At 37.1% G+C, this 26882-nt stretch overlaps 1 protein-coding gene across 4 annotated transcripts; it reads left to right on the top strand.

Annotated features, from left to right (window-relative positions):
- The first annotated feature begins 663 nt into the window (after positions 1-663).
- tac1.S (tachykinin precursor 1 S homeolog) lies at positions 664-26882 on the top strand. 4 transcript variants are annotated; one of them, XM_041567258.1, is made up of 7 exons: positions 664-889; positions 1104-1345; positions 14688-14787; positions 15725-15748; positions 17329-17352; positions 19738-19791; positions 26334-26880. In XM_041567258.1, the coding sequence occupies exons 2-7, from the start codon at positions 1241-1243 to the stop codon at positions 26384-26386; spliced, it is 360 nt and encodes a 119-aa protein (XP_041423192.1). In that variant the 5' UTR covers positions 664-889; positions 1104-1240; the 3' UTR covers positions 26387-26880.

Below are 26882 nucleotides of genomic sequence, written 5' to 3'. Positions count from 1 at the left end.
AGTATTTATATGCAATCTGTATATTTGATGTGTGCACCTTTCTTTTGTGCAGTGCTGTGGAATATGTTGGTGCTATATAAATACTTAACACAAATAATGTCTTAAAGCCTTATTTTAAGGTCATTTCAACTTGGATTCTGCTTTGAGACATATATTTCTCTCCCCAGATTTCTCTTAGTCCAAAGTAATTTAAAATAGTTATTTTCATTTCTGCAGTGTTGAAACATTATTGAAAAAAACTCCCTCCTGGGTAGAGGAAATCTTTAGTTATAGGGGTCACTGGTTATTTTCAGAACCGTTTTAAATGCCCAATGGATCCCGATGTACAGTATCACCCCCATTGCTGGATTTCCATACTAAATATTTAAATAGTTGACTCCTGGCATTAACCAGTAACTTCATTGAGATAAAGATTTGTATGATTTATTATTGGTGACAAAGGCCACCAAATTTCATTTTGTTTCTATAGGAAGAGAAGAAAGGGATTCATCAGTTTGGAGTGCAAAGATTTTCGTAAGTGACGTCACGTCTCGTAAATTGCGCGGAGTCATGGCTATCAGCGGGTCACCTCCAGGGGATGTGTCACTTCATGTTTCCGAGGAATAAAGGAGGTAGAATTAAAGAATAAGAAGGGAAACCTCTAAATTCTGTAATGGAATATTGATGGGAAATACTGCTGGGGAATATACGTCATATTGTTTCCCCTGCTTCATTTGGTAAATAGACTGAGTGCAGTAATTAGATTTAGGAACACGAAGCTCCCCTGGACCTGCCCATCTCCACTTATATATAGTGGAGAGCTCTCCAGAGTGTATTCAGATAGACACTGTATTCACATGCACATGAGCCTGGGTGGGTAACAGAAGAACAGCCTCTTCTACTGAGTACAGTAAGTGCATAGAGCTTATCATTCCGGACTCTGAAACTGCTTGATCTCAGAAACAAATTTACAGGAAATCTAAGATTTAAGAAAAAACTGAATCTAACTGATCTTCATTATTCTATTCCTTATACATTAAAATAGAAATGTATTAGTTTATTTTCCTCTGTTATGTCTGTTGTTTAATAGTTAGTCATTCTCTCCTCCTTTCTGTCTGTTGCAGAAAATACAGATCCACACAGCTGTGCTGCTGCTAAATATTGTTACTGATCCTTGTGCACCTAAGTGTCTTCTCCGCACCTGTCTCCGAAACTGCGCAAGGCAATTTACTGCAGCCTCTTACAGTGAACATAGGGTGCCATGAAAATCCTTGTAGCTTTTGCTGTGATTCTTTTGGTTTCAGCACAAGTGTTTGCGGCAGAAATTGGATTTAATGAAGACTGGCCTTACAGTGACCAAATTCAGGTGAGATGCTCAACGAATACTGCTAAAGGCTACGGCTAAACCGACTTTTCAGCAATTGTGTTTGTAATCAAAAGTATATAATATATAGATTTAAACCCTATAGGCAGAATATGCATACAGTGTGTATATGTATTGAGAGAGAGAGGGAGAGATATTTTTTGCAAACAAGTGCCATCAGCAATGTAAAGCCAGTAAACTCCACAAATTGCACAACTGACAGTATCATTATTATACCATATAACGGCTACTTCTGCTTCCTTTCTATACTTTTCCCCCCCAATGCTTTTGTGCTAATGAGAGCAGGCATTTATTTACATGTAACTAACATTGATTTTGCTTTTACAGAACCAAACATTAATACAGCCACCAATATGCCATGTTCATTAAAATTAAGTAATTGTGTTTATTTTTAATCTTTTTCCCTTTTCCTGCAATATGTCATTTAGCAGAGAGAGTAGAAAATATGTCAACAATAAATTCAGCTTTAAATAACAGAATAATAACATTTCCCAAACTTGACTTATTAGAATCTCTTTAATAGATCTTAATCTTTGAGAGCTGGGCAATCAGAAAGGTACTGATCTGATCTTTTGTTTTGCTCAAAGGTGTATTGGTAATAATATGTTATGTCCTGCTTAAGAATTACTATACAATTACCTGTCACTGCAAAATAAAACAAAAAGGCTTTCCTCAAATAAATTGATGGTATCCTATATCACAATACAAAAAATGTATACATTTAGGGCCAGATTTATCAAGGGTTGAATGAAAATTCGAAGTAAAAAAAATTAGAATTTCGAGCTAAAACAAAATAAATAGAAAATTCGAATATCGAAATGTATCATGTACTGTCTCTTTAAAAATTTGACTTCGACCATTCGCCATCTAAAACTTGCCAAATTGCTGTTTTAGCCTATGGGGGACCTCCTAGAACTTGTCAATTGGTGGACTTTGAAAAATCAAAGTTTTTATGTTTTTTAAATAAACATTGATTCTAATTTGATCAAATGAGCTATCGTACGATACGATTTCTAATGAATACGGACTATTCACCCGCAGAAAAAAAGTCACATTTTATAATAAATTTCTGTATTTTTTTTCGAATTTCGAAGTTATGGGGGTTAAAAAAAACTCCCATTAAGTCGAAATTCGACCCTTGATAAATCTGCCCCTTACAGTACACCTTTTATACCATGTGTACAAATAACTTGCAAAACTGGCAAACAACATGAATTATTAACGCCAAGGGGGTCCCAGATTGCTGCTGTTATTGCCTGTTGCAAATGAACACTGGTTTTTCCCTGGAGTGTTAAAACGAGTTTTCCTAATGATCTCAGGGTTAAGGTAATTGTAGTGAGTGTCTTCCTCTCCTGCTTCAGATAATTGGTGAATTCACACAATGATAAACTGCTTTCCTCTAGTCTGACTTTAGCCTGTGAAATATTTTAGGAAATCTGTTAAGATTATTGAAGTAGCATCGTTGTTCCTTTATTTCCCAGAATGTATAAATATTTCAGCACAGGGGGAGAGTTGAACACGCTGCATTTGCTTCCTTTGCTTTTGACTTGCTCCTTTGGTGTTTAACCCCCCGTGGGGTATATTTATGAATGTGCTCCTTAGGACATCTGAGATCTGTAAACACAGTCCTGATCTATATGCCATAAATCTGCAAAACCTGTTTGACATCAGCTCCAGGTCTCCGGTGTCCTGTGAATGAAATCATCTTTTGGGAGAAAGAAATCTCAGCATTGTGACAGTTGCTTTATTAACATTTACTGCCAAAATCATGTAAGAAAACCCAATACAATCAGTTTAGTAAAGCACGTTTGCTTTGGAAAGTGAAAATCAACCATATCTAACAGATTTATTAGTATCTCTGTAAGTATCTCTGTTCTTGCTTTAGAAATCCGCAAACACAGCACTCAGTGTAATGCTGTTTATTTTATTTAACCATAAATATTAGACCTTAGCCTATTTTTTTACTGAAACATAGTCAGGAGTTAGATTTTACTAACCATCCAGACAATTAATTGACAGCACAAAAAGGCACCTTCATTAAGGCATAGGCTTTGCATCTGTGCTCAAAAAATATCATAAACATACGCCAACATATACACATCATCTTTTTTATATACACATGTTAAGCAAAATATTGCCTATTTATATAAATGATCTAATTTTTCCTTTGTCGGACAATATTCCCAATTGTTGCCTCTTATGACCTCAGCTAGAACATATTTCTTCCGCACCTCATATTGATTGGGTGCTTTAAAGTAAAAGATACAATATATACACTATATTTACTATCTGTCAGTCTGCACCTCTTCCCCCGAGGAGCCCAAAGCAGTGGTTGGGGTGGGCACAGTCTAAAGTCCAGCTTAGTGGCATTTGGGGCTTATTTATTATTCCAGATGTTCCCCGAAGCTCAGTTTAAGTCATTAACTCATTTTTTAGTTTTCCTTAATATTCCTAGACTTAAGCAGGATGACAATTATAACATTAACCTAGTTAAGAATGAACTGATGAGATGCTGGCCAAAAACAATGGCCATCATTGTTTTAAGAATATAATTCTGAAGGACTTTCCATAACCAGTTGGCTACCTTGCACCTTTCTACTTCTTTAGAAAAACAGAAAGCCATTTCTATGCACTCAGCATGGCATTAGAATGGTCCCCTAAATAGGCACAAAAAATATTCACTGCTTTAGAGCAGTTTTCATGAAAGCAATAGAGTTTGGAAAAAGCACATAGTGGAATATGTTTCCAGCAGAAGGCAGTTGAGCTGTATTTAGCCCCAGTCTGTTGAACAAGAGGTAGAGGTTTGTCAATACCCAGAGAATAATACATAGATGTGCACTATTAAATATTTCAGGAAGGGCATTGAGAAGTGCTAATATTTGCATGGTGCAGCTTAGAGATGCAAGCTATATTTAGGAAGTACTTTTTCATCACAATGGACAGAAATTCCATGTACTGTTTCCAAGTTGTATCTGGAAAGGTTACAGATACCAGCACCTGTCTATTGATGATACAATTGGATATATATAATTAATTTAGTCTTCTAGTTTCTACTAGAAGACAATGTAAGAGAGTTGGTGCTTTATCTGAACATACATTTGGGACTGAGCATGTCCTCACAATGGCTCCTGTAGTGCTTGGGGGGCAGGGCAAATGTCCATTCTGCCTGAACCTATTACCATCCCTCTTCATTTTTTAATTTAACTTTCTTAAAGATAATTTCTTATCTATAATGTGCCAATGAAAGAAAATGATCACAAAATAAAATAAATTGCAGTACTGAACAGCAGTGATGGGCGAATTTGTTCACGCGTCATTTCGCGGACATCAAAATTGACGCCGGCGACAATTTCCGACGCTGGCGTCATTTGACGCACATTAGTCAATGACTGTCCGTTTAATTGTCGCCGGCATCAAAAACCATTGACGTCTGCGAATTTTCGCCGTTGAATTCTCCACGAATTCGCGCCAGGCGAATAAATTCACCCATCACTACTGAACAAGCATGCTTGAGAAAGGGGTCACGCCCCGAAACATTGCATCCGCAATAAACGAGCAAGGTTTTACCTGCTGGAATTACCCATGTTGTGCCGGTGTGTCCTATTTCTACGTTGTTTCTGAGGTTGCCCATTCCCTCTGGCATCGAGCACCTGGGAGTCGCTGAAGTCTGGACGGCCAGGGTGTGCGAGTGTAAGTCTTTCTTTTTGCAAAAGTTGTATTAAGCCAATAGGTAATTTGTCATACTCCTGTACATCTTTACAGTATATACATATCCTTTTACTCATTTATAATATCCAAAATAAAAATGCTTTGCTATGTATTCAGCAATATTATATATGCATGCAATATTTAGCAATTCTATGCAAAACATTGTCCATATGATATTCAATTCCTTATTACAGTATCTACAGGCCCAGATTTGTGGCGAGGCCACAAAGGCCCGGGCTAGGGCAGCAAATTATTAGGGGCGGCATTCCTCCCAGTCGCTTGCTGAGGAGCACTGGGAACACGAAGCTCCCCAGTGCTCCGGATCGCCTGCAATCTTCTTCACAGAGCTTAGTTTCATCCCATATTTCACCCTTATTATCTTTGGTGGATGGAAGGCAATAAGGCATTTTGCAGCTATTACTAAACTATAACTCATATGTCCCAGTAGCATATGCATGATTCGGGATCATTTGTGTTGCCATGGTCTGGACAAAAATGTTTTATTTAATTTTATTAGGTTGTATTATCTTGCTTGGAATAGAATGCTTAAATTATTTTTAGCAAACCAGATACGGAGATCCAAATTATGGAAAGATCCCTTATCCAGAAACCCAAGGTTCCGAGCATTCTGGATAATGGATTACAGTCTATAACTGCTATGCCACATGAAAACCAATACTGACTCTTGAGCAGGGGTGATCTGGGTGCCAGAAAACATGAAGGAACTAGGTGTGGCATAAGCATCACCATTCCTGTAGAGTGCAGCAGGAATTTTTATGACTATCTTTCCCCCTAAAAAGCTTTTAACTGCAGGCAACCTCTTTCCATTGTACTGTATGGGAGTTGCATTGTCTACGCTACTGTATGAAGTGGCATTGGAGGAAAATATCCCAGTTCTCATTGTCTATTTGACTTATTTTAGAGACAGCACCCATCTCTCAGTCACTGCTATAACAGAACAAATACTGTAAAGGCATTATTATTGCCAGCAAAAAGCTTGGCATTCCATTTTTCCTATAGTTGGTGCATATTTTGTGAATTATACTGGGAATTTCCAATGAACCTCTTCCTTCTCACAGTGATATCAATACATGTGCTTTAGTTGTTTAGTTGTGAGCAAGAAAGTTTCCCGTAAAATCCCAATCACCATTTGGAAAAACATGGTAAGTGCTCTGAAATGATGCCAATGCCTTGCTTACCAACGGGCTAGTTGTCTGCCAAGTGCCTTCATTTCAGGTGAGAGATACTGGTAAATTGTATGTCATTTTACTTGTATTTCACCACAATTTGGGACATTTTATCAACTTGTTTTTACCAATAGACTAATGTGTCAATCAAAATAGTCAATCCCCACGATTATTACTTAAAAATGGTTTTAGTTGCTAATCAACTATGTGCCCTAAACACTGTAATTCTCATATTCTTAGCAATAATCTTGTCTCTGGAACATCTCTTTAACTCTCAAAACACTGCCCCATGTGGCATAACGCAGTTAAGCGGGCAGGGAAGGTAAACACCCACCCAACGTCATTGTTTTTGTCAGAGGGAGACTCTAAGAAAAAAGGAAAAGATGGAAACCTAAAGTTGAAAGAAGCATATATAATGGGACAAATAAGTATAATGGGACAAATCTGATTTTAGTTGAATAATAGTGCTGCAGTTAAATATCTGATAAATAATGGGGAAGGATTGATTGTGACAATCTGTGTTTTCCCCCCATGGATTGTTTTGTTTGTGTTTCTACTTTAGCCTAATTAGTGTCAGTTAGTCAAATGGCTGTCTTAATTGATCTACAGTAGGGATAATTTTATGGCCTTGGATCCCTCCATAGCTTGTATAATGCAATTTCTCCCTTTAAGGGCAATCATTTTGTACATGTCCTGATGGGCTCTTTACTCCATGAAGTCATTGTTATAGGACCAAGTTAAGGTATTTCAGAGTACACCCAGTCTTGTTTCATAAATTTAATTTCAGATAATGATACATGGATGTACATAAGATGTCTGGTTGTTCTTCTTGTCTTGTTAGCTGGTGTTCTCTTGGGGCAAATCTGCAATGCAAATGATTAGCTGATGTTTCAACTGAAGTTTGACCCTGGAGGAACTCTAATAATATATTGAATAATATATTGATATCCTTTAGTGACTGCTGCACTCATGTGAATATAATGGCTTCCAGACTTCCCACTGAACTCTGCCTGCAAAAGCCTATATGAAGTTGAATAGTTTCTGTATTGGGAGCTTGATATTACTTACATACACAGCCAGTCTTATATTGGTGGGGTTGTAGTGCACATTTAGGGGGTTATTTATCAAGCTCCAAATATCCAAACCTCAAATAATTGGTAGTTTTTGGAGCAAAAAAAAAAACACGAATTTTTCGAGATTTATTAAAGTCCGATGGTCTAAAAATTCAGAATCAGAAGCCCCAGCATCTAAAAGCTCTCGAGGTCCTGTATAAGTCAATGGGGAAGGTTCCAGTGTCTGTGCTGATGTCCTTTCCGATATCCGATGATTTTGATGCAAAAAACTACGAAAAAATCTTAGTTTTTGTGGAAAACTCAGAATTTTCAGGGAAAGCTCCGAAGTTTGCCCGACCCTATTTTTCCGGGTTTTTTACTTCATAAATAAGGTCCATTCGGGAATTCGGAGTTGCTCGAAGTTTGATATTAGAAATACTGAGATAAATTCAGACATTGATAAATAACCCCCTAAATGAGGTGCAAAATGCTTTGTTATCTTTTGTTTAACTTTCCCTTCTCACGTCACCTAGCATGGCCAAATGCCTGCGAGTTAAGGTGGCCATACACGGAGAGATCCGCTCGTTTGGCGATGTCGCCAAATGAGCGGATCTCTCCCCGATATGTCCACCTTGAGGTGGGCAATATTGGGCTGTTCGGATCGTGGGCCCTAGGGCCCAACGATCGGATCCTAACGATGGGTAACGGGTGGTCGGATCGCTGGACCGCATCAATGAACAGATGCGGGCGCGATCAGACGGGATTTTTAGTCCCGTCTGATCGACATCTTCCCGACTTTCGGCCAAATATCGATCCGGGAAGCCTGTCGGAGGGCCAAATACACGGGCCAATAAGCTGCCGACTCGGTCTGTCGTCAGCTTTTATCGGCCCGTGTATGGCCACCTTTAGTTGTGGTTGACCTGCAATTGCTAAATTCTATATATGCATAAACCACAATTTCAGTTTTTTGTTTTGCACTGTTGACGTTTAAGCCAGGCTTAAATATACAGCATCACCCAAGTAATTTTATGGAGTCCACCTCTATGTTCATCAATAATTGTAAATGGGTGGACTTTTCTTACACAAGCTGTGGACTTTGGTCTGCAGCATCCCTTGAGTAAGACAAGTGAGAAGTTTAGTGAAGACTGAATGAATTTGTCATTAGGATCATTGCATTTGATGACAAAGTGACTTTAATGCACAACTTGGTCTACTTATCTTATGGAATATTGCTACTGGTGTACACTGTCAGTGATGGGTTCCTTACAGAAATATATAGCTGCTTTATCAGTGTTAGTGTATGGATAACATCTCACAAACACACACAATGTTGTTGAGCAGTTGTTGTCTGCCTAATGTATGTAGCTAACTATCAGATTATCACTGTTATTTATATTGCATCTTTAGGTGATGATCTAAACTGTATAGCCATGCATGCTTGCATATGAAATATAATGCAACTGGGGAACCGTTTTTAACTAATCTTTTCTATTCAATAATATTCTGTCTTCTAAACACTCTGTGTTGTTTTCTGTTAAAATATTGTGTTTGCCTGGACAGTGTAACCCAACACAAAGTCACCTTGGGATCATCTCATCATTGATCCTAAGAGTGGCTCAATTGAGCGCGTTGTCATTGACAAAACTATTTATCAGAGCTCCAATAAACCAATAGGACTTATGGATAAATGACGTTAACATGATAAAGGTAATTGCTGTGTCCACAGTAAATCAATTTAAATTCCCAGCATGATATACTAATAAGGCCAATAAAAACCCATTGTTTATAGACACATTTTAGTGTCTTGAATTTTTGCATTGGACTTTATTCTTGTACATTCCATTTTATTCAATTTCTAAAATTTTTAATTCATTATTCTGAATAACCCAGAGGAAACTATAATCAATTGCTCGTCCCATTTCATTCTTATTTATTCCAGCTCATCCATTCTGCATGTAATAACATTACTGACTTCTAGCCATATGTTTGACCTGTTTTAGGTTTTATGGATGGGATTTAATAAAGAATTACTGTAAGGGCTAATTTCAGTTCTGAATTTAATTTGACTTAATGATTCTTGGTCTATCTGGGCAGCGAAGGGTGATTTAAATTAAATAAATGATCTACAGTTTCTTCTGACAAAATGGAACTGAAGGCAAGTTTTTTTGAAAGATGAATGTTAGTGTTTAAAGGAGAGGGATCCTTATGTAACAAAAAAATCATTGATACATTGTACCAGGCATTACCAACAAAAACTAACATTGACAGGTCAGTGTCAATATTGATGTAGCAGAGAATAGCATATGATGTTGCTACACATGGACTTTCTATTATATATGTAGCAATTGGGTACAGCAAATCGATAAAAACCAAATTTCAAATTTTTTTACTTCGAAAATTCCCTTGAATTCACTTCGACCCTTGATAAATCTGCCCCGAAGTGTTGCTAAACTTCAACCCTCCAAGCATCCTAAAGGCTGCCTAGAGGTCAACTGCATACTGTAACACAGGGGTCAGCAACCTTTACTATAAAAAGAGCCATTTTGCCCCATCTTCCACTAAAGAAAAATAGTCTGGAGCCGCAAAACATAACACAGCTTATAAACTTTTAAAAGATTTAACCTTTTTTAATCCTAATGGTTTTTACGGCGTATTAGGCCGGTGACGTAATTGCGTATTGACGGTCATTCTGGCTCCATTTTGCAAATGTTAATAGCTTTTCTACTTGGCTTAAAATCTTCCGAGATGTCTTCCTCCAAACCAGCAGAATTATGGGGAACAAGAACAATGAGAAGTGCATGTTGGGAAAAGTAACCTAAATGATGAAAAACGCATGTTGACGGTCATGTGTGGTTTCAGTGGCATATTTATGGCCAACGGCTGGCCTTGCTCTTCGCTTACTGTGTCGCCCACTCAAGAAGCCGCCAGCTGCGAGGGCTGTATAGACGACGTGACAGGCAAAGCCGCAAGACCGAGCCGCAGCAAGCAGGGTGAAGAGCCACATGAGGCTCTGGAGCCGCGGGTTGCCTACCCCTGCTGTAACAGATATTCCATATCAGAGGTGTAAAATATCACTATAAATTGACTCTTTGAAAAATAGAACTGAGAGGAAGACTAGAGAAAGGAAAGAGAATTAATTCCGAAAATGAACCAATCCTAATTCATTTTATCCTATTGGAGATGTGTCAATAATCCAATCAGGAAACTCTAATTAATTTTGCAGAAATCTACATAGGAATTAAATAAAGATGCATTAATATATGAATAAAATGTCATTACTTATTCACCACACATATGAGTCATGTCTGAAATACAGTAATGACCCACCTTAATATTGTCAATCTATTTCTTACAGCCTCTGGGTATCTCTAAAGAGCAATTCCCTTAAGTGTTTGTCAAATTTCCCTGCCTCAAAGACACAATCAGCTCAATTGACAGGCTGAGCATTATTGATGGTAGGGTTTTGGGAACTGTAATATTGTTTGTGTGCTGTTTGGCATACAATCCCATAGCAACATTGCACATCACAAAGGGACAGGATCAGGGATATGCTGTTACAATATGGTTATAAGATATAACTTTGCTTTCTGATATATTAAATGCTGAACGAAAGAAAAATGATATATTCTTCAATAAATAAACATTAGCTTCATAAAATAGCAATTAGTATGTGCACCCTACAATTACAAGCCTTTTATTTGATGCATTTGTATTATATCTATAGCATTTATTGTATAGGTGCAAATAATTGTTGGATGTTTAACCAGAAGTATTGGATTTTATTTGTACTTCTATACCTCTTCTCAAACCATTTCTTTCTTAATCACACACAGCCTACATATGTTGTGTGCATCACGGATTCCTCTACTCAATTGAAAGCACTATAAACACCTTATTTATGCTTTCCTTTTGTAGTTACAGTTTCTTTCCATTCTTCTGTCTTTTATCTCCTCTTCTCCTCTTCTCTTCTATCTGCTTCTTCCACCCTCTCCCACAAAATTATCTCAGTTTTGTTTTCCATTTCTGTTTCCCCTTTTTCTTTTCTGTATGCTTTTCAAATCCCTCCCATTTCACTTTCCTACACCTCACATTCTGGTGTCCCTTTCTCTTCTTTTTAAGTTTTGCCTCCTTTTCCCTCTTTGCTTAGACTTTGTCTGTTCCATCCTTTTCTTCCTAACCCCATTCTGGTCTCCTGTTTCCATGTTTTTTTTTAAAAAAGTTTTATGTTTTCCTTGTTCTTCATTTTTGTCATTTTTATTTATGTGCTTCTCTTCTTTCTCTGTCCCAAATCTGGTCTTCATTTTTTCCAACAATTTTATTTATTTATTTTGCCTCCTCCAACTCGATAACTTTGATAACTTCTATTTATCTTCTTTTTTTATATAGTTTTACCTTCCATGATGGTATTATCAATATAAATGACTAAGACAGATCACTTGCAGCAAAGAAGGAAACCACACGGTTATTGGTTGAGTCTGAGCTGTGTGTGCAGCCCCCACTCAATACAGTTCTTTGCAGGTCTTGTAGTAGGAGTGATTTTCCTTAGATATCATATTAGAAAAAGCAAAAGGTGAAGGAAATGAATTGACCACAGAGTTGCTGGCTACAAAAGACACACTTGCAGGTCAGATGTGGCCTGCAACCTGTTACATGGGCAGCCCTGATCTATGAAAACCACAGATATATGTGTAACTCGGAATTTGTTGATAATGGATTTTTATGTGGTGGAGATGATGGATTATGGATTATGTCACCTGCCCAGACCAACCCTGCATGAACTTTGCAGAAAGTTCTGAAGCTTCCACTGGGCTGCTTTCCTGTAGATATGGGGGAAGATTTACTAAAGGGCGAAGTGACTAACGTTAGCGAAAATTCGCCAGCGTGACATCATTTTGTTACTTTGCCGATTTACTAACAGGGGCAGGCATAACTTTGCTAGTGAAGGAGATAGACTCTAGCAGTAATTCGCTCCTTTATGCTTGGTGAAGTTGCGTTCTGGCGAAGGGATGTAACTCACTAAGATGCAGATTTTACTGAACGTTAACTCTTGCAACAGACTTGCCTTCGCCACCTCAGACCAGGTGATGTGCAATAGAGTAGAAAGAAAAATTTTTCTAAGTCCCAAAAAACGCTGGCGACTTTTCATTTTCAGGGTGATAGGCTGCAAAAGATCGTAAATTTTTTACTCGAATACCCGGCTTCCGAATACATTTGTTAACTTATGGCACATAAACTATAAACTGGGCTCATGTGTAGGGCAATATAACAGCTCTATTTTATTTTATTAAGGTTTCCCGGGTTTGTGTAATGTAATGTATTTACTACAACATATACGTCCATTCAACTTTAATTTCCTACCGTATGCAAATTAGACAACGCTAGCGCAACTTCGCTTCGCTTGTCACAGTAAGGCTAGCGCAACTTCGCCAGCGTTCAGTGCCCTGGACGCAACTTTGGATTTTAGTGAATTTGCATTGTCCTGGCAAATCTACACCTGGCGAAGTGTTTGCGATGTGAGCGAAGCAGATGCTAGTGCAAATTCGGCGCTTAGCGGATCTGCCCCATGGAGTGGTCTCATCTAAATATATAGTGACCCATTCTATCAAGTACGGCAGTGCATGGTGCACCATGTAAAACCTGAAATAGCTTTGCGTCTTGTCAATGTGCTAGTCATGCATTATTCCCAACAGCATCTCACTGCAGAATCCCAGCCTCTAAACATGCTCTCATAGGGTCAATTTCCCATTATGTTACTCTAAAATACATTAAACCACACAGCAGTCAGTTAGGGAGCATTAAGGTTATTCAACTCAGTAAATCTCAAACATGAAGTGGTTTGTAGTTACAAATTATAAATTATAACATTTTTTGAAAATGTATTCATGAGCTCCCTAATGTATAATGTGACTTTGACTTCATTGCTTATGCTGACTTCTGCTGACAGCCGATTACATAATATGATATTTTGATGGTAGTGTGATGGCCTTCTTTTTTTAACATTCAAACTGAACAGAGATTTAAAAATCAGGGGTAATTGAATAGAATGTCATAAATGTAGAAACCATAAAAAACAAGGGGATATTTACTGTACGTACAAACCATAAAAAGGGAGATATCTGGTTTAAAACAGGCAAGGAATAAATTCAGGAGACTTTACAACGATTTAATCGTTCGATTGAACGATTTAATCGTTCGATCGAACGATTTTACTTCGACCGCAGTATACCCAAATTCGATGAAAAAAAGTTTGAATTCGATATTCGAATTCAAAGTATTTAAATTCGATGGTCGAATTGCGAAGTATTTTTTACTTAGAATATTCAACCCTTGATAAATCTGCCCCTAAATGTCCTGTATCATTTAACAATTATAGCATTTTACTATCCAGTCCATTCTGTGAAAAAATACCAACCTGTAAATAAAATAATAATTCACTGATATGGCGCCTTAGTACTGCACATCAAATGCCTTCCTGGCATATCGAAACACATTAATAACAGAAGTTGCTGCAACTATACTATACGGGCTTATTCTTGGTCTTAGTACTGTAAGATTACTCCAACTTGAAGGTCCTGAAAACAGAAAACACCAGCCACTCAGTCAAGTTGAATGTATGGGTAAGATTACCTAATTATTTATTGCTGGTTGTGCTATCTAACTATAAGTAGGTACCAAATACCTACTAGAATAGAAATAGCAATAGAGTTAAAGTGATATATAATCTTACAGTACTAAGACCAAGAATAAGTCTGTATAATATATTTGCAGCAACTTCTGTTATTAATGTGTTTCGAAATGCCAGGTAGGTATTTGATGTGCAGTACTAAGGCGCCATATCAGTGAATTATTATTTACAGGTTGGGATTTTTTCACAGAATGGACTTAATGATTCCCATAGATGAATTTTGGCAAATGTGTATGTTGTTGTTCATGTATATATGAATGATACAAATGCATTACTAGTAGATGTGATTTTACACACATTTTTGCAAATGTGCAATAGTAATACTATACTATATTATACAAAGGATTGTCAGCTTTGTCTCAGGCGCTGGAGTTCATTTTTTCCACATTTAAGTTTGAGGATCTTCTGAAGAACAACTTCTGCAGGGATGGGTTTAAACTTATATTGACTGAAATGTTGTTTTTGCCTATTCAATACACTGTCTGGGAACCCATAAAATCAAATATACTGTACAGAATACAGCCCATCTACTAATAATGCCCCTTTTTAAGTAAATGGTAAATATACAATATCTCCCAACAAATACACTTTGTAAATGTAAGCAAATACCATAAGCATTTTTTTTATCTTTTTAAAAAAATGTTTATTTTCAATATAGCTGTCCAATGGTAACATATTTCTTAAAACTTTAGGAGGAAATACAAGGGCCTGTAATCGAAAGAATTCTGCAAAGGATTGCAAGGAAACCCAGACCTGACCAGTTCTATGGCCTAATGGGGAAACGGAATGACGGTATGGACCTTACATTTTTTTGGTTTACAGTACTGTTTTTGACATATTATTATGTTAAGCTGATAAAAAAACGGGCGTGTTTTTTTTAAGTCAATTCTAATCTTTGGCCATTATTTATCATTTTGAATATTACACGCAGTATTTATTTTATGAAATGATACTGACATCACCAACTAGGAAATAATACTCTAAAGAGCATAGAGTCTTTCTCTTAAATCTTTTCTCTGTGGCAAGTTTCAGTGGCAAATCCTAATTAACCAGCCGAGTTGGGTTATCTGCAGTGATGGGCCTTATGGCTCTCTTTCTGCAAACAAATGCTTCATGGTAGTTTGCTCCTCGCAGAAGAAAGCTACAGCCAATAGAGACATAATGGTCCACATAGTAGCTAATGTCTCAACGCTATGACTCTATAAACCTGCTTTACTTGTCTGGTATTTGCTTCATGGTTGTCTCCTTGAAGCTATTCTATCCTGGGTGCCAATTAAATTGTAAGTTAAGCCTACTAATAGCTATTTTATGGAACATTTACATTTCCCCTGCAAAATGTTTACAGTTGTGAAGCCATCTGGGTTTTCTGTTTTGAATGATCAGGTGGGTGAGATTATTCAATACTCCTATATTGGTGCTCCTCAGCTAATATGGACTGATGATCATTTAATTTGAAAGTATAACCTGCATCGCTAGATCATTTTGTTTGTGTCCATGAATAAGAGAAGATTTACAAATGACTTTCAAGAAGCAACTTGTTTATTTTACACTGCAATTAGGAATGCATGATGAAATACTTTTAAGGAAAGGCTCATGGGAAAATGTTGGTCTTAGGTTTTAAACATGTCACTACAATTATTCTAATATGTCTTGAGAAGGATAAGTATCTTATATAAACTATTTAGCAATATATTTATTTGAGAATAATTCATTTTTTTTTCCTTTTTAGGATTTGGTCAAATTTCTCGCAAACGTAAGTTGAACAACACCAGTGATCATACACGTTCTATGCAATAAGGTTCACAGTTTCTGAGAACTGTAAATGTTTTTGTTTATCAAGAAATATGTATGTTGCAGTTCATTTCTTGCTTTGTATTTGCTTTGCATCACTTTATTCATCCCTTCTCTAAAAACACAGTTTTCACACATTTCATTGCTCCAGATATTTGTGCCTATCCATTTTTAAACCATTATCTAAGATGTAAAAACAAGAATTATAGTGTATCAAAAACTATACATAAGAAGTTTTCTAATATGGTTTCGCATACTATACATGGCCTATGCCAGTGATCCCCAACCAGTTGCTCGTGAGCAACATGTTGCTCCCCAACCCCCTGGATGTTGCTCCCAGTGGCCTCAAAGCAGGTGCTTATTTTTGAATTCCAGGCTTGGAGGCAATTTTTGGTTTTATAAAAACCAGGTGTTCTGCCAAACAGAGCCTCAGTCTAGGATGACAATCCACATAGGGGCTACCAAGTGGGCAATCACAGCACTTATTTGGCACCCCAAGAACATTTTTCATGCTTGTGTTGCTCCCCAACTCTTTTTACTTCTGAATGTTGCTCACAGGTTTGAAAGGTTGGGGATCCCTGGCCTATGCGAATCCCACATGGCACTCAAATGGCTAGAACACAGGCACACAGACTTTGAAGTAGAAAATGGTAGTTTGATTTAAAACCAATAGGAAACATGAATAACGGGTAATTAAAGCAGGGTCATGAAGAAGAGCAGGATCATGAAATAATCTTGAAGAGAGCATGTAGATAAAGTACCTCCACTAATCGCAATAGTCTATACTTATGCATGATTATTGGAACAGGGGAGGCTCAATTGAAGAAGAACAGGAATAAAAAGAATGTTCCTTAGGGATGACGTAGCTCTTAAATGATTGGCTCCCATTTGTCACCTTACTACTACAGCTTATCCACTTGCCACCTGTTCTTCGAAGATCCAGGCTTTTTTTCTGTGGATCTAAGTAACTCCCATCGTTTAAACCTATGTGCCTTTAGGTTTAAAAAAGCAAGATATTTTAATTTAGGTTTATATCTGCTGACTGCTCGCACCTAAAGTTCAATATATGTCTGAAAATTTTCTTATGGCCTTATCCTGTACTGCTACTATTATATGCTACCAAGTGCTGTCTCTGAGCACTAATTCACAGTAGGGACTAGGACTGGGCGAATTTTTTCGCCTTGTTTCGTCAAAAAAATTATGCCCATAGACTTGTATGGCATTGTGCGTCAAAATAAAAAGACGGGCGGCGAAATGTTTTTGACGCCCATAGACTTTAATGGGCGTCGGCGACATTTCGGATTTTTGGCAAAACAAAATGGGTCAAATTCGCCATACTAGGGACTATCGGAAATGCTCTTTGTGTAGCAGTACACATGGCCCCTCCATAGGAATTATTTGTATGAATCCCGCTGCAGGGACCAAAGCTCTTCTGTGCTTTAGATAAATCATAGTATTCTATAGTAATGCCGGTGTACATCTTGTTCAAAGTGCATTAAAGGCATTGTAAGTGGGCATTTCACTTTTGTTTTCTTCTTCCAGGATTTGGTCAAATATCTCGCAAACGTAAGTTGAAATAAACACATTAGAGTATAGGAAAAAAATGAATTATTAATCAAATGACATATAGTGATTGACTTATATTTTGTATGAGTTATGTTTAGACATACTAGAACCTCATGGCATGAGTTTAAATGAAGCATGGTAGCTGATAAAGTCAAATCAAATCCGTATAGCTGCTGAGAACTACATCATAGTCAACAGCATAGTAACCAAAGGGCTGCAAATCTGATGTCTATCGTACAACTGATGCAACAGTGAACACTAAGGGGCAGATTTATCAAGGGTCGAAGTGAATTCAAGGGAATTTTCGAAGAAAAAATTCAAAGTAATTTTTGGATACTTCGACCATCGAATAGGATACTACGACTTCGAATTTACTTCAACTTCGTTTCGAAGTAAAAATCATTTGAATATTTCACCATTCGATAATCGAAGTACTGTCTTTTTAATAAAACTTCAACTTCAATACTTCGCCAAATTAAACCTGCCGAAGTGCTATGTTAGCCTATGGGGACCTTCTACAGCATTTTTCTAAATTTTTTAAGTCGAAGTAAAAATCGTTCGAATCGTTCGATTCGAACGATTTAATCGTTCGATTTTACTTCGACCACAGAATAGCCAAATTCGATTAAAAAAGTTCGAATTCAATATTCGAATTCGAAGTATTTTAATTAGATGGTCGAATTTCGAAAGTATTTTTAACTTCGAAATTCGACCCTTGATAAATCTGCCTCCTAAATGACCCAAATCATTAAACCTGTGTTTGTTAAATAGAGTTTAGTTGGGTCAGTGTAGCTGCCAACTGATATATAAGTGAGAAGGAAAATTACAAAAATGTGTAGGGTCACAGAATAAAATGAACTAAAAAAATCTGGGCGATAACAAACAAATCCATTTGTAGCAACCAATGAGTAAATGTCGTTATATGGTCTAGTTAAATAGCTAATACCACAGTGTTAGGAATATATATATATATATATATATATATATATATAGCTGAAAGCCAAGTCATTCTCACAGTTCAGACTGAACCTCTACATATCTGCATTTAAGAGGAACTCATTGTATTCTTTTGAGACTTAGGGGCCCATTCACTAAATTCGAGTGAAGGAATAGAGAAAAAAAAACTTCGAATTTCGAAGTGTTTCTTTGGCTACTTCGACCATCGAATGGGCTACTTCGACCTTCGACTACGACTTCGACTTCGAATCGAACTATTTGAACTAAAAATCGTTCGACTATTCGACTATTCGATAGTTGAAGTACTGTCTCTTTAAGAAAAAACTTCGACCCCCTAGTTCGCCACCTAAAAGCTACCGAAGTCCATGTTAGCCTATGGGGAAGGTCCCCATAGGCTTTCCAATTTTTTTCTGATCGAAGGATAATCCTTCGATCGATGGATTAAAATCCTTCGAATCGTTCGATTCGAAGGATTTAATCATTCGATCGAACGATTATTCCTTCGATCGTTTGATCGAACGAATTGCGCAAAATCCTTTGACTTCGATATTCGAAGTCGAAGGATTTTAATTCGCCAGTCGAATATCGAGGGTTAATTAACCCTCGATATTCGACCCTTAATACATCTGTCCCTTAAAGAACAACAACATAGAAATAATAAACTTTATTACTATTTTTCAGGGCACAAGTATAATAGAGGGCCCCTTAATGCTACTTAACTGGCACCCGTAAGAAAAATCTTGCATTTGGTGCGCAAAGCAGTATTAGGAGGCACAGCAAAGTCTTAACCAGGACAGTACCCCATTGTGGTCTGTGTGTCTAACACTCCCTAACCTGTGCATCTAAATGATGAGCAATTTGGAGATGGGTAAGGGGCAAGAAGAGGATGCCTGTGTGCCTTCCCCACCTGCCCACTTTTTCTGGGCAGCTAAACCAACACAATAATGCAGTGTCTTCTCCAATATTACATTTTGTTTTCTAGGTGTCAGCATCATAAAAATGAGTTACACTGTGTAAATCCAAATGGATAATGTAGTGTCATTCAACACCACTTACAGATTGAGAGTAGTCTCACAGAGCAAGACATCAGTCTAAGCAATTTGCTTACTACTGATTACAATAATATTATAAAAAATGGAGCATTTGATGGATGTACTGTATGTATTTTCTCAGACATAGCTCACAAGAATTGAGATTAGGAGCATTATTATATACTGTAACAAGATAGTTTAGCAGAAATGGAAGCTATTTACCTACATCTGTGTATTAGTGTTTCAATCCTACAATAGCTGTGTGCTTATCAGGTAAAGTGGTATGCATTTCATTATAGTGTTACATTAATATACTTTTGAAGCTGTAGGATAAGTAATTAAATGATAGACATTGAATGGCAATAAAACAGCACCCATCAAATCTATATTTTTTCAGGATATAAATCAGGTTCCTTTTTTGGACTTATGGGCAAAAGATCTTTAAACTCCGGTATGTATTCCCCTTGTATGTCACTGAGAGGGTAATTGGAAGTTAATGTCAAAATTAACTTTTTCATTTTCTTATTTGACTTTGCAACTGGTGCATCATTCTTAATGATGTCATTTTCTATTTACTCTTTCTCTACAACCTGAAATTAAAATTGAACATCAGGGGTCAAGGGACAGTGACTATCGCAACTAGAAAGAAGACTGATTGTGAGACTAGATTCTCACTGTTATCTTTACCTTTTATACTTTGATTTCTCTTTAGGCTCATGCCTCCAAATATCTGAGAGTCTATGGCCCTGGCAACCAAATAGTTCAACTGGGGAGCTATCTAATAGAAAGTTTGGGCAAAGCACATACCACTTGCAAATTTTCTGCTTCATACTAAAAGTAGGGATGCACCAAATCCAGGATTCGGTTCGGGATTCGGCCAGGATTCGGCCTTTTTCAGCAGGATTCGGATTCGGCCGAATCCTTCTGCCCGGCTTAACCGAATCCGAATCCTAATTTGCATATGCAAATTAGGGGTGGGGAGGGAAATTGCATGACTTTTTGTCACAAAACAAGGAAGTAAAATGTTTTTCCCCTTCCCATACCTAATTTGCATATGCAAATTAGGATTCGGATTCAGTTCGGTATTCGGCCGAATCTTTCACAAAGGATTCGGGGGTTCGGCCGAATGATGTGTTTGTTTTTATTTTACCATTTTATTGTTCTGGGATCGTTTATTCCCCAAACAGAACTAAGAAAGTGGTGTGCCGAAGTGCCTTTGCATTGAAAGATTATAAATACTGTACATTTATTACATGTAGATAGGTAGGGATCAAAATATTAAAACAGGGCATTCCACTATAACATTGATTGTTCTCGGACATGAAGGAAATACAGTATATAAGATTAGTTCAAGGAGGTGGCTGAGATGGGGATGCCCCAAAAAAAGGTTGTCCATGCCACTAATACCCTAACCCTAGTGTCTCCCTTTTTCTTATCTAACCTTCCATTTACTCATTGTTTGTATTACTGGCCAGCCAGAGTAACTGTACAGTATAAGTACTACCTGTTTTAATATACCTTTGTAACCTATACATAATAAATGTATTTATACTTATTTGGTGTCAAGGTATTGTATCACACCATTTTCTCAGTTTAGTGTTTGTTCTTGTGAGTCCAGGGGTTTGTGGTGTATTTAGCACCTTGGTTGTGACCCTTTGTATCAGTGATACCCTTGTTATTGTTTTCTATAAATCCCCCCCAAATAGACAGACCCAGAGGGGTTACCTAGTGCAAGGCTGTTCTCTACACATCAGGCTGCCATTTGTGTTAAATTATAGCATGACCCTTGTCATTGACAGTGGCAGTAGAGACACAAGAGGAATAGGAACTTGATTATAGGCAGGATTGTAACAAATTATTGATATACTCCTGGACCTAAGAAAGTAAACTTTTTTTCACATCAAGTAAAAAACATTTAGTTGCTAATGGGGGAATGTATACCAGATGCCAAGTTTTTATCAACGTGTAGTAAACCATAGCAAACAATAACCAGTCAGAGTTTAAGGTTCTGCTCTTTGAATGTAAACATCTCTTATGACTTACCACATTAGTATTAAAGAGCAAGGGACCGTGTTGTTTAAACCTAAATGAAAAACTACAGCAATGCTTTTCATTAATTTTTGTGCTGGCTCGACATCAAATTTGGTAATTGCCAAGAAGGAGATTTGGCAGCAAGAAATATGGAACATAAAAAATATATCGGGGGACAGAAAGCATGTATTAACACAGTTCATTAAGTTACTTGCCTCAATATGTGCTCCTGCACTTCCACATTATTGCCAATGCATCTATCTTACCTATTCTGAAGAATGGTGAAAAACTGTGTCTTGTGAAATTGGGGAATTCTGGAGGTACTGACATTCTGAACCGGGTGCTAAACCCAGTGGGCTGCACAAACAGGCTGACTAGATATGTGCCTAGTGAAAAGGATGCAACCCCCATTTGAAGCATCTTCTCCAGAGAGCAACATCCATTTACAAAATGCTAAAAGCAACTTGCACCCAATTTGTATCGAAATACAAGCTCAATTGCATTCATATTCATGTATCAGGCGCAAGTGATGTATGTGCAACTTAGAGCGTGGCTACAGATATGCTGGGATTGTGGCAAATATATGCTTTGCATCCAAAAATGTACTTTGCATACTGGACTTGTGTTTGTAAATTATATATATATAATTCAGATAAATGGAATAGCCAGATGAGTAACTAACCAGTCCAAGAGACTGTAGTCTCTCTCAGTTGATTCCAGACAACCTCTTTTTGAATTTCTTTACCAAAATAAGTCTGTTATTAATCTTACTATATTTGTGTCTATACAAGTCAGAGTTGTTGTTTGATATCACACAGAACAACCTTTTTTTACACAACTTAAAGCAGAGTGCCTTCTGAGAAGTCAGTGAGTCCCCGACCATCTATAGAAATTGTATGCAGCAACTTAGGTTTTTCATTGATTTAAAAAACATACATTACTATATATTTCTATGTAAAATACATATAATTTTACATATAGTAATTTACATATTTTATTTTTCACATGAGTGTAGTGATGGGTTGCAGAAAGAGACCTATTCATGGAGACCTTTGGATTGAATTTAAAACATAAAAGCTTTTTTATGCCATGCAGGGATCGTGCCTTATTTGTCTGAAACCATTCCAAAGGCATAATTAGTCCAAATAGACATTTAAAGCAATCAAAATTGGAGTTGATTCCTGTGACATGAAATGTGCCTGAAACCCATGCTAGCCTCTCACTGGATCTGTTAGTCAAGACTAGTTGACCCATTTTCATGCAAGGCAAAGTTAGGGGAATAAGATATCCAAGCCTAACAACATAGGAAAATAAAATTATAGATCACACTTCATATGTGGCGTAATTAACAGCCCCTTGAGTACTTTCTTATAAATTTCATAATTTTGTGAACTAATATGCAAATGAGTGGAAAGAGAGAACTGAAATGCTGTAGGCAACATGAATGCTGCGGCTGCAGAAAAAAGGGCAAATTCAGGATATTTGAAGTTATAAGAAGAGTTTGAAATTGCTCAATTTTCAATCAACAGGATGATTTAATTATTAACTTCATAAAGCATGAACCATATCCATGAATATGTTTATGTCTAAAGTAAGCATTAATGTAATATTCCTTGTGTATCCATCATGGCTCTATGATTCCATTGCTGTTTAATGCTGTTTAAATCGATGTCTCTCTACGACCTCAGTGTCCATATGATTTTGAATGTATAATCACACATCAAGGTCCCAAAACACTATAGGACTAATTTATGACCACAAATGCAGTGTGAAAAATGTGATTTCAAGCACTTTGTTTTATTCATGGTGCAATGCGTTTCCAATTTAATTTGGTGCAACTTCATCCTCTCATTAAAGGGGACCTGTCACCCTAACAAATAATTCCAAATTCTTTTCTATCATGTTAGTTGAGCAAAATTAACTTTACTTACACTATATTTATTATTTAAATTTAGTTTCCTTCAGTCTTGGAATTATACAATCACAGGCAGCAGGCAGGAGCCATTTTGTGGACACTGTTATTAAGACAAACTGTGTATCAGCCCAAAATCATGTGTATGCACCAGAATAGGGGACCTAATGCCCATGCTCAGTGCCCTACACAATGTATAGAGCTTGAGTAGGGAAGGGGAAATGTGAGAAGGGCAGTGCAATGTAGGAAGTGCTGAATGGAAAGTGAAAGTAAATGACTGCCCCACCTCTATGCCTCAGGAATAGAGGTGGGACAGATAATATTTCATTGACAGCTCAGATATTAAAACACCGTTTGGATGTTTAAATAAAAAAAAAGAATTTGTGTTCCATGTTTAATTTGCAATGGACTTTCATTATACAGATTTTTATGTGTAGATGACAGGTTCACTTTAAAATGCACACAGCTGCACTTTTACATCAATTTGAATTGGGCACGATTACTATGACATTTTCAGCTATTTTATTATTCTGGTCTTAATACAGAGATTCAGCCTCTAAACAGGGAATACCATATATTTGGTAATAAGTAAATGAAGGTGGTTGCTCTGTATTGTGTCTCACTATTTATTAGTTTTGTGTTTCCATGTTTCCTTTAGCCTGTGCTGTTATATTACCGGTAATTCTTAACTTGGGGCTTAAGGTACCAAAAGTACACTTTTGCACAAACAGCTGGGTGTTTCTAGAATAGATCATTGTGTTGGAAGTCTGTTTTGCCCTAATCTGACCTCAAATTACAATAGGAATCTCCAACTAGGAGCTTTGAGATCCAGCATCTCAGACTCTTATGGTGTTCATGTGGTTCTCAAGTAGACCCTACTCCAGAGAGTGCTAAACAAATACAATGGAATGGCGAATCCTAATCTGTAATAAACAAGACTACACTTTAGGATGGTGGGCGGAAACATAAGGGGTCATTTACAGTGGCCCATGTAGTAACCAAAGCGCAAAAAAAGGCCCACAATTGGACAGGACTAGCTGTGCCTCCTGACGTTGTACCTGTCACTGAAATATCCAGCGCTTAGTGCAGAAAGCAGCAGGCACAAGTGCTTCTGGTATGAACACTAAGAGGCATGCTCTTGCACCACCTTTAGTGCTCTTGCACCCCCTGAGATCATGAATGAACCCTATATACATGATAATGTCATGAAATACTTTATATGTGCATAGTCTCAGTTCCAATAAACACGAGAGGGGTAATTCATGACCCCAGGGGGCAGGCCCAGATTTGCTGTGAGGCCACAAAGGCCGGGGCTTAGGGCAGCATAAATTAAGGGGCGCCATGCTGCCCAGCCGCACATATAGTCTGCTTTGACCCAAAAAAAACACCGACTTCACTTCGGTTGGTCTTTTTGAAATTTAAATTCGAAATTCGACCCTTGTTAAATATGCCCCTAAGTGCTAGGTGCTTCCTGCTCAAGTATGAAAAGGATACACATGCCTCCGAGGGCCCTTGGAGGAGTACATCTTGAAGAGGCACAGCTAGCCATATCCTTACTGCCTTACTTTGAGCCTACACCTACTGTACATTCTTCTGCCTGCGCCTCTTGAATGAAGTGCTACCTAACACAGGTCTATAGGCCATCTCCACATCAAATGTGTTTTTCACCACTTTCCCTGACACTGACTCAATACTACTGATGCTGAGCAGCACTAATCTGAACACAACATGCACGGCTGATTTTGAGCTGCTTCTTATAATATGTACAGCTGTTATTCTGTCAGATTATGTGTTAAAAAGAATAACAGTAATGCTTTCCATTTATACTCTTGGCTTGTAGTTGGCAGCCAATTTATATTATATATATATATATATATGCCTTTACAAACTCTGAAATGTAACAGATTGAAAAATTAGGGAATAAACATGCCACTTTAATGACTAGCAGTCGTGAAAAATAAAATGCCTTGTTACTTACTGTTATTCCCATGACAAGGAGCAACATTTGTTTTATAACATTCCCATAGATCTGTGGGTTACAAGTCCTGGCCAAGCATACTGCCTTTTATTACTTACTTATTTCTTCTTCAGTGTTCTTCTACCACCATTCTTATCTCCATTCTCATTGAACTATTTTTTTTTACTACTCTTTCCTTATAGATACAGCATATCCATGAATATATGTCATAACATGTTTGTGACTGTTTATATGGAACAAATTAAATGAGACAACTTTGACTGTGTTATAGAAATATTTGATCGTCACTTGCTAATTCATCTGGCAGATAGTTATCATGAGGTTAAAGGAAATTTCACATATGTCTCCTATTGACACAGTATGTTATTTCCACAAGAGTAAAGGAGACATAGGGCAAAGAGTTTAGCTGTCGGAATAACAATAACAGAGGTTTACACACACAAAATATATATGAAATATAATGCATACAAGAATAAAATAAAAACAATATAGAAAACGTAAGTAGTAATACAGGTATCAGATCCATTACCAGGAAACCCATTATCCACAAAGCTCCGAATTACAGAAAGGCCGTCTCCCATAGACTTAATTTTATCCAAATAATCCAAAATTTTAAAAATGATTTCCCTTTTCTCTTAAATAATAACACAGTACCTTGTAGTTGATCTCAACTAAAATATAATTAATCCTTAATGGAAGCAAAACCAGTCTATTTGGTTTATTTAATGGCTTTCTAATAGACTCAAGGTATGAAGATCCAAATTACAGAAAGATCCCCAGGTCCTGAGCATTCTGGACAAAAGGTCCCATACCTGTAATTAATAAAGGTAACTGCAGTAGATGCAACATGTTCTGTAATGGCTAAACCTCAGAGGTCCATGATTGTCAATACTCCAATGAGACTTTATTGCTATGGACTTGTCCATATAAGAATACAGTACCACTAAGAAAGTATCCATGGCCTGTCTGCACCTGTGTCCTATTAATCAATAATAACACTATATTTAAAAAAATCAGAAGTATTTTCACATTACAATGTCTTACAATACTATCTCATTCATTTTCCCTACAGGATCTTCAGAAAGAAACTCACTAATGAATTATTATGATACCAGAAGGAAATGAGACTTCCACCCCCTCCAGCTTCCCTCTACTATTTGTTAATCTCCATTCAGTGACCTGGAAGATGAAGTGTAATATGTTAATATCCAGTAAAATGAACACCTTATTTATTTTAAGACTTGATTGTTTTAGCTTCTATATTCAATAAAGCTATTATTTTTAATTGTGTGGCAATGATACTACGTGTGCCGTGACGCTTCAGTTAAGACTCTCTAATTGACGAAAAGAAAGCACAGGAATGACTTGTAGGGGCGTGGCCTGTTGTGACGCTGAATCGAAACATCACTTTCATATATATGAAGCAGTGAACAACCAATGTGGAGTGCAGTGAGTTCAATGTTTCCATGTTTCCAAGAGCTCTTGTATCTTTGTTAATGAGAATCAATTAGTATCATTGCAGCATGTTTTTTTATGTGAATCCAAAGTCTTCATTTCACAGTATAGATTTTTTTCTGACAGTGGCACTTTGAATAAAAGAAAATTGAGATTTTGCAACATT

The sequence above is a fragment of the Xenopus laevis genome, chromosome 6S (assembly GCF_017654675.1).
Source record: "Xenopus laevis strain J_2021 chromosome 6S, Xenopus_laevis_v10.1, whole genome shotgun sequence".
In the NCBI taxonomy this organism is placed as follows: Eukaryota; Metazoa; Chordata; class Amphibia; order Anura; family Pipidae; genus Xenopus; species Xenopus laevis.
The sequence above is the reverse complement of the archived record's forward strand: the minus strand, read 5'-3'. Positions and strand labels throughout refer to the sequence as shown.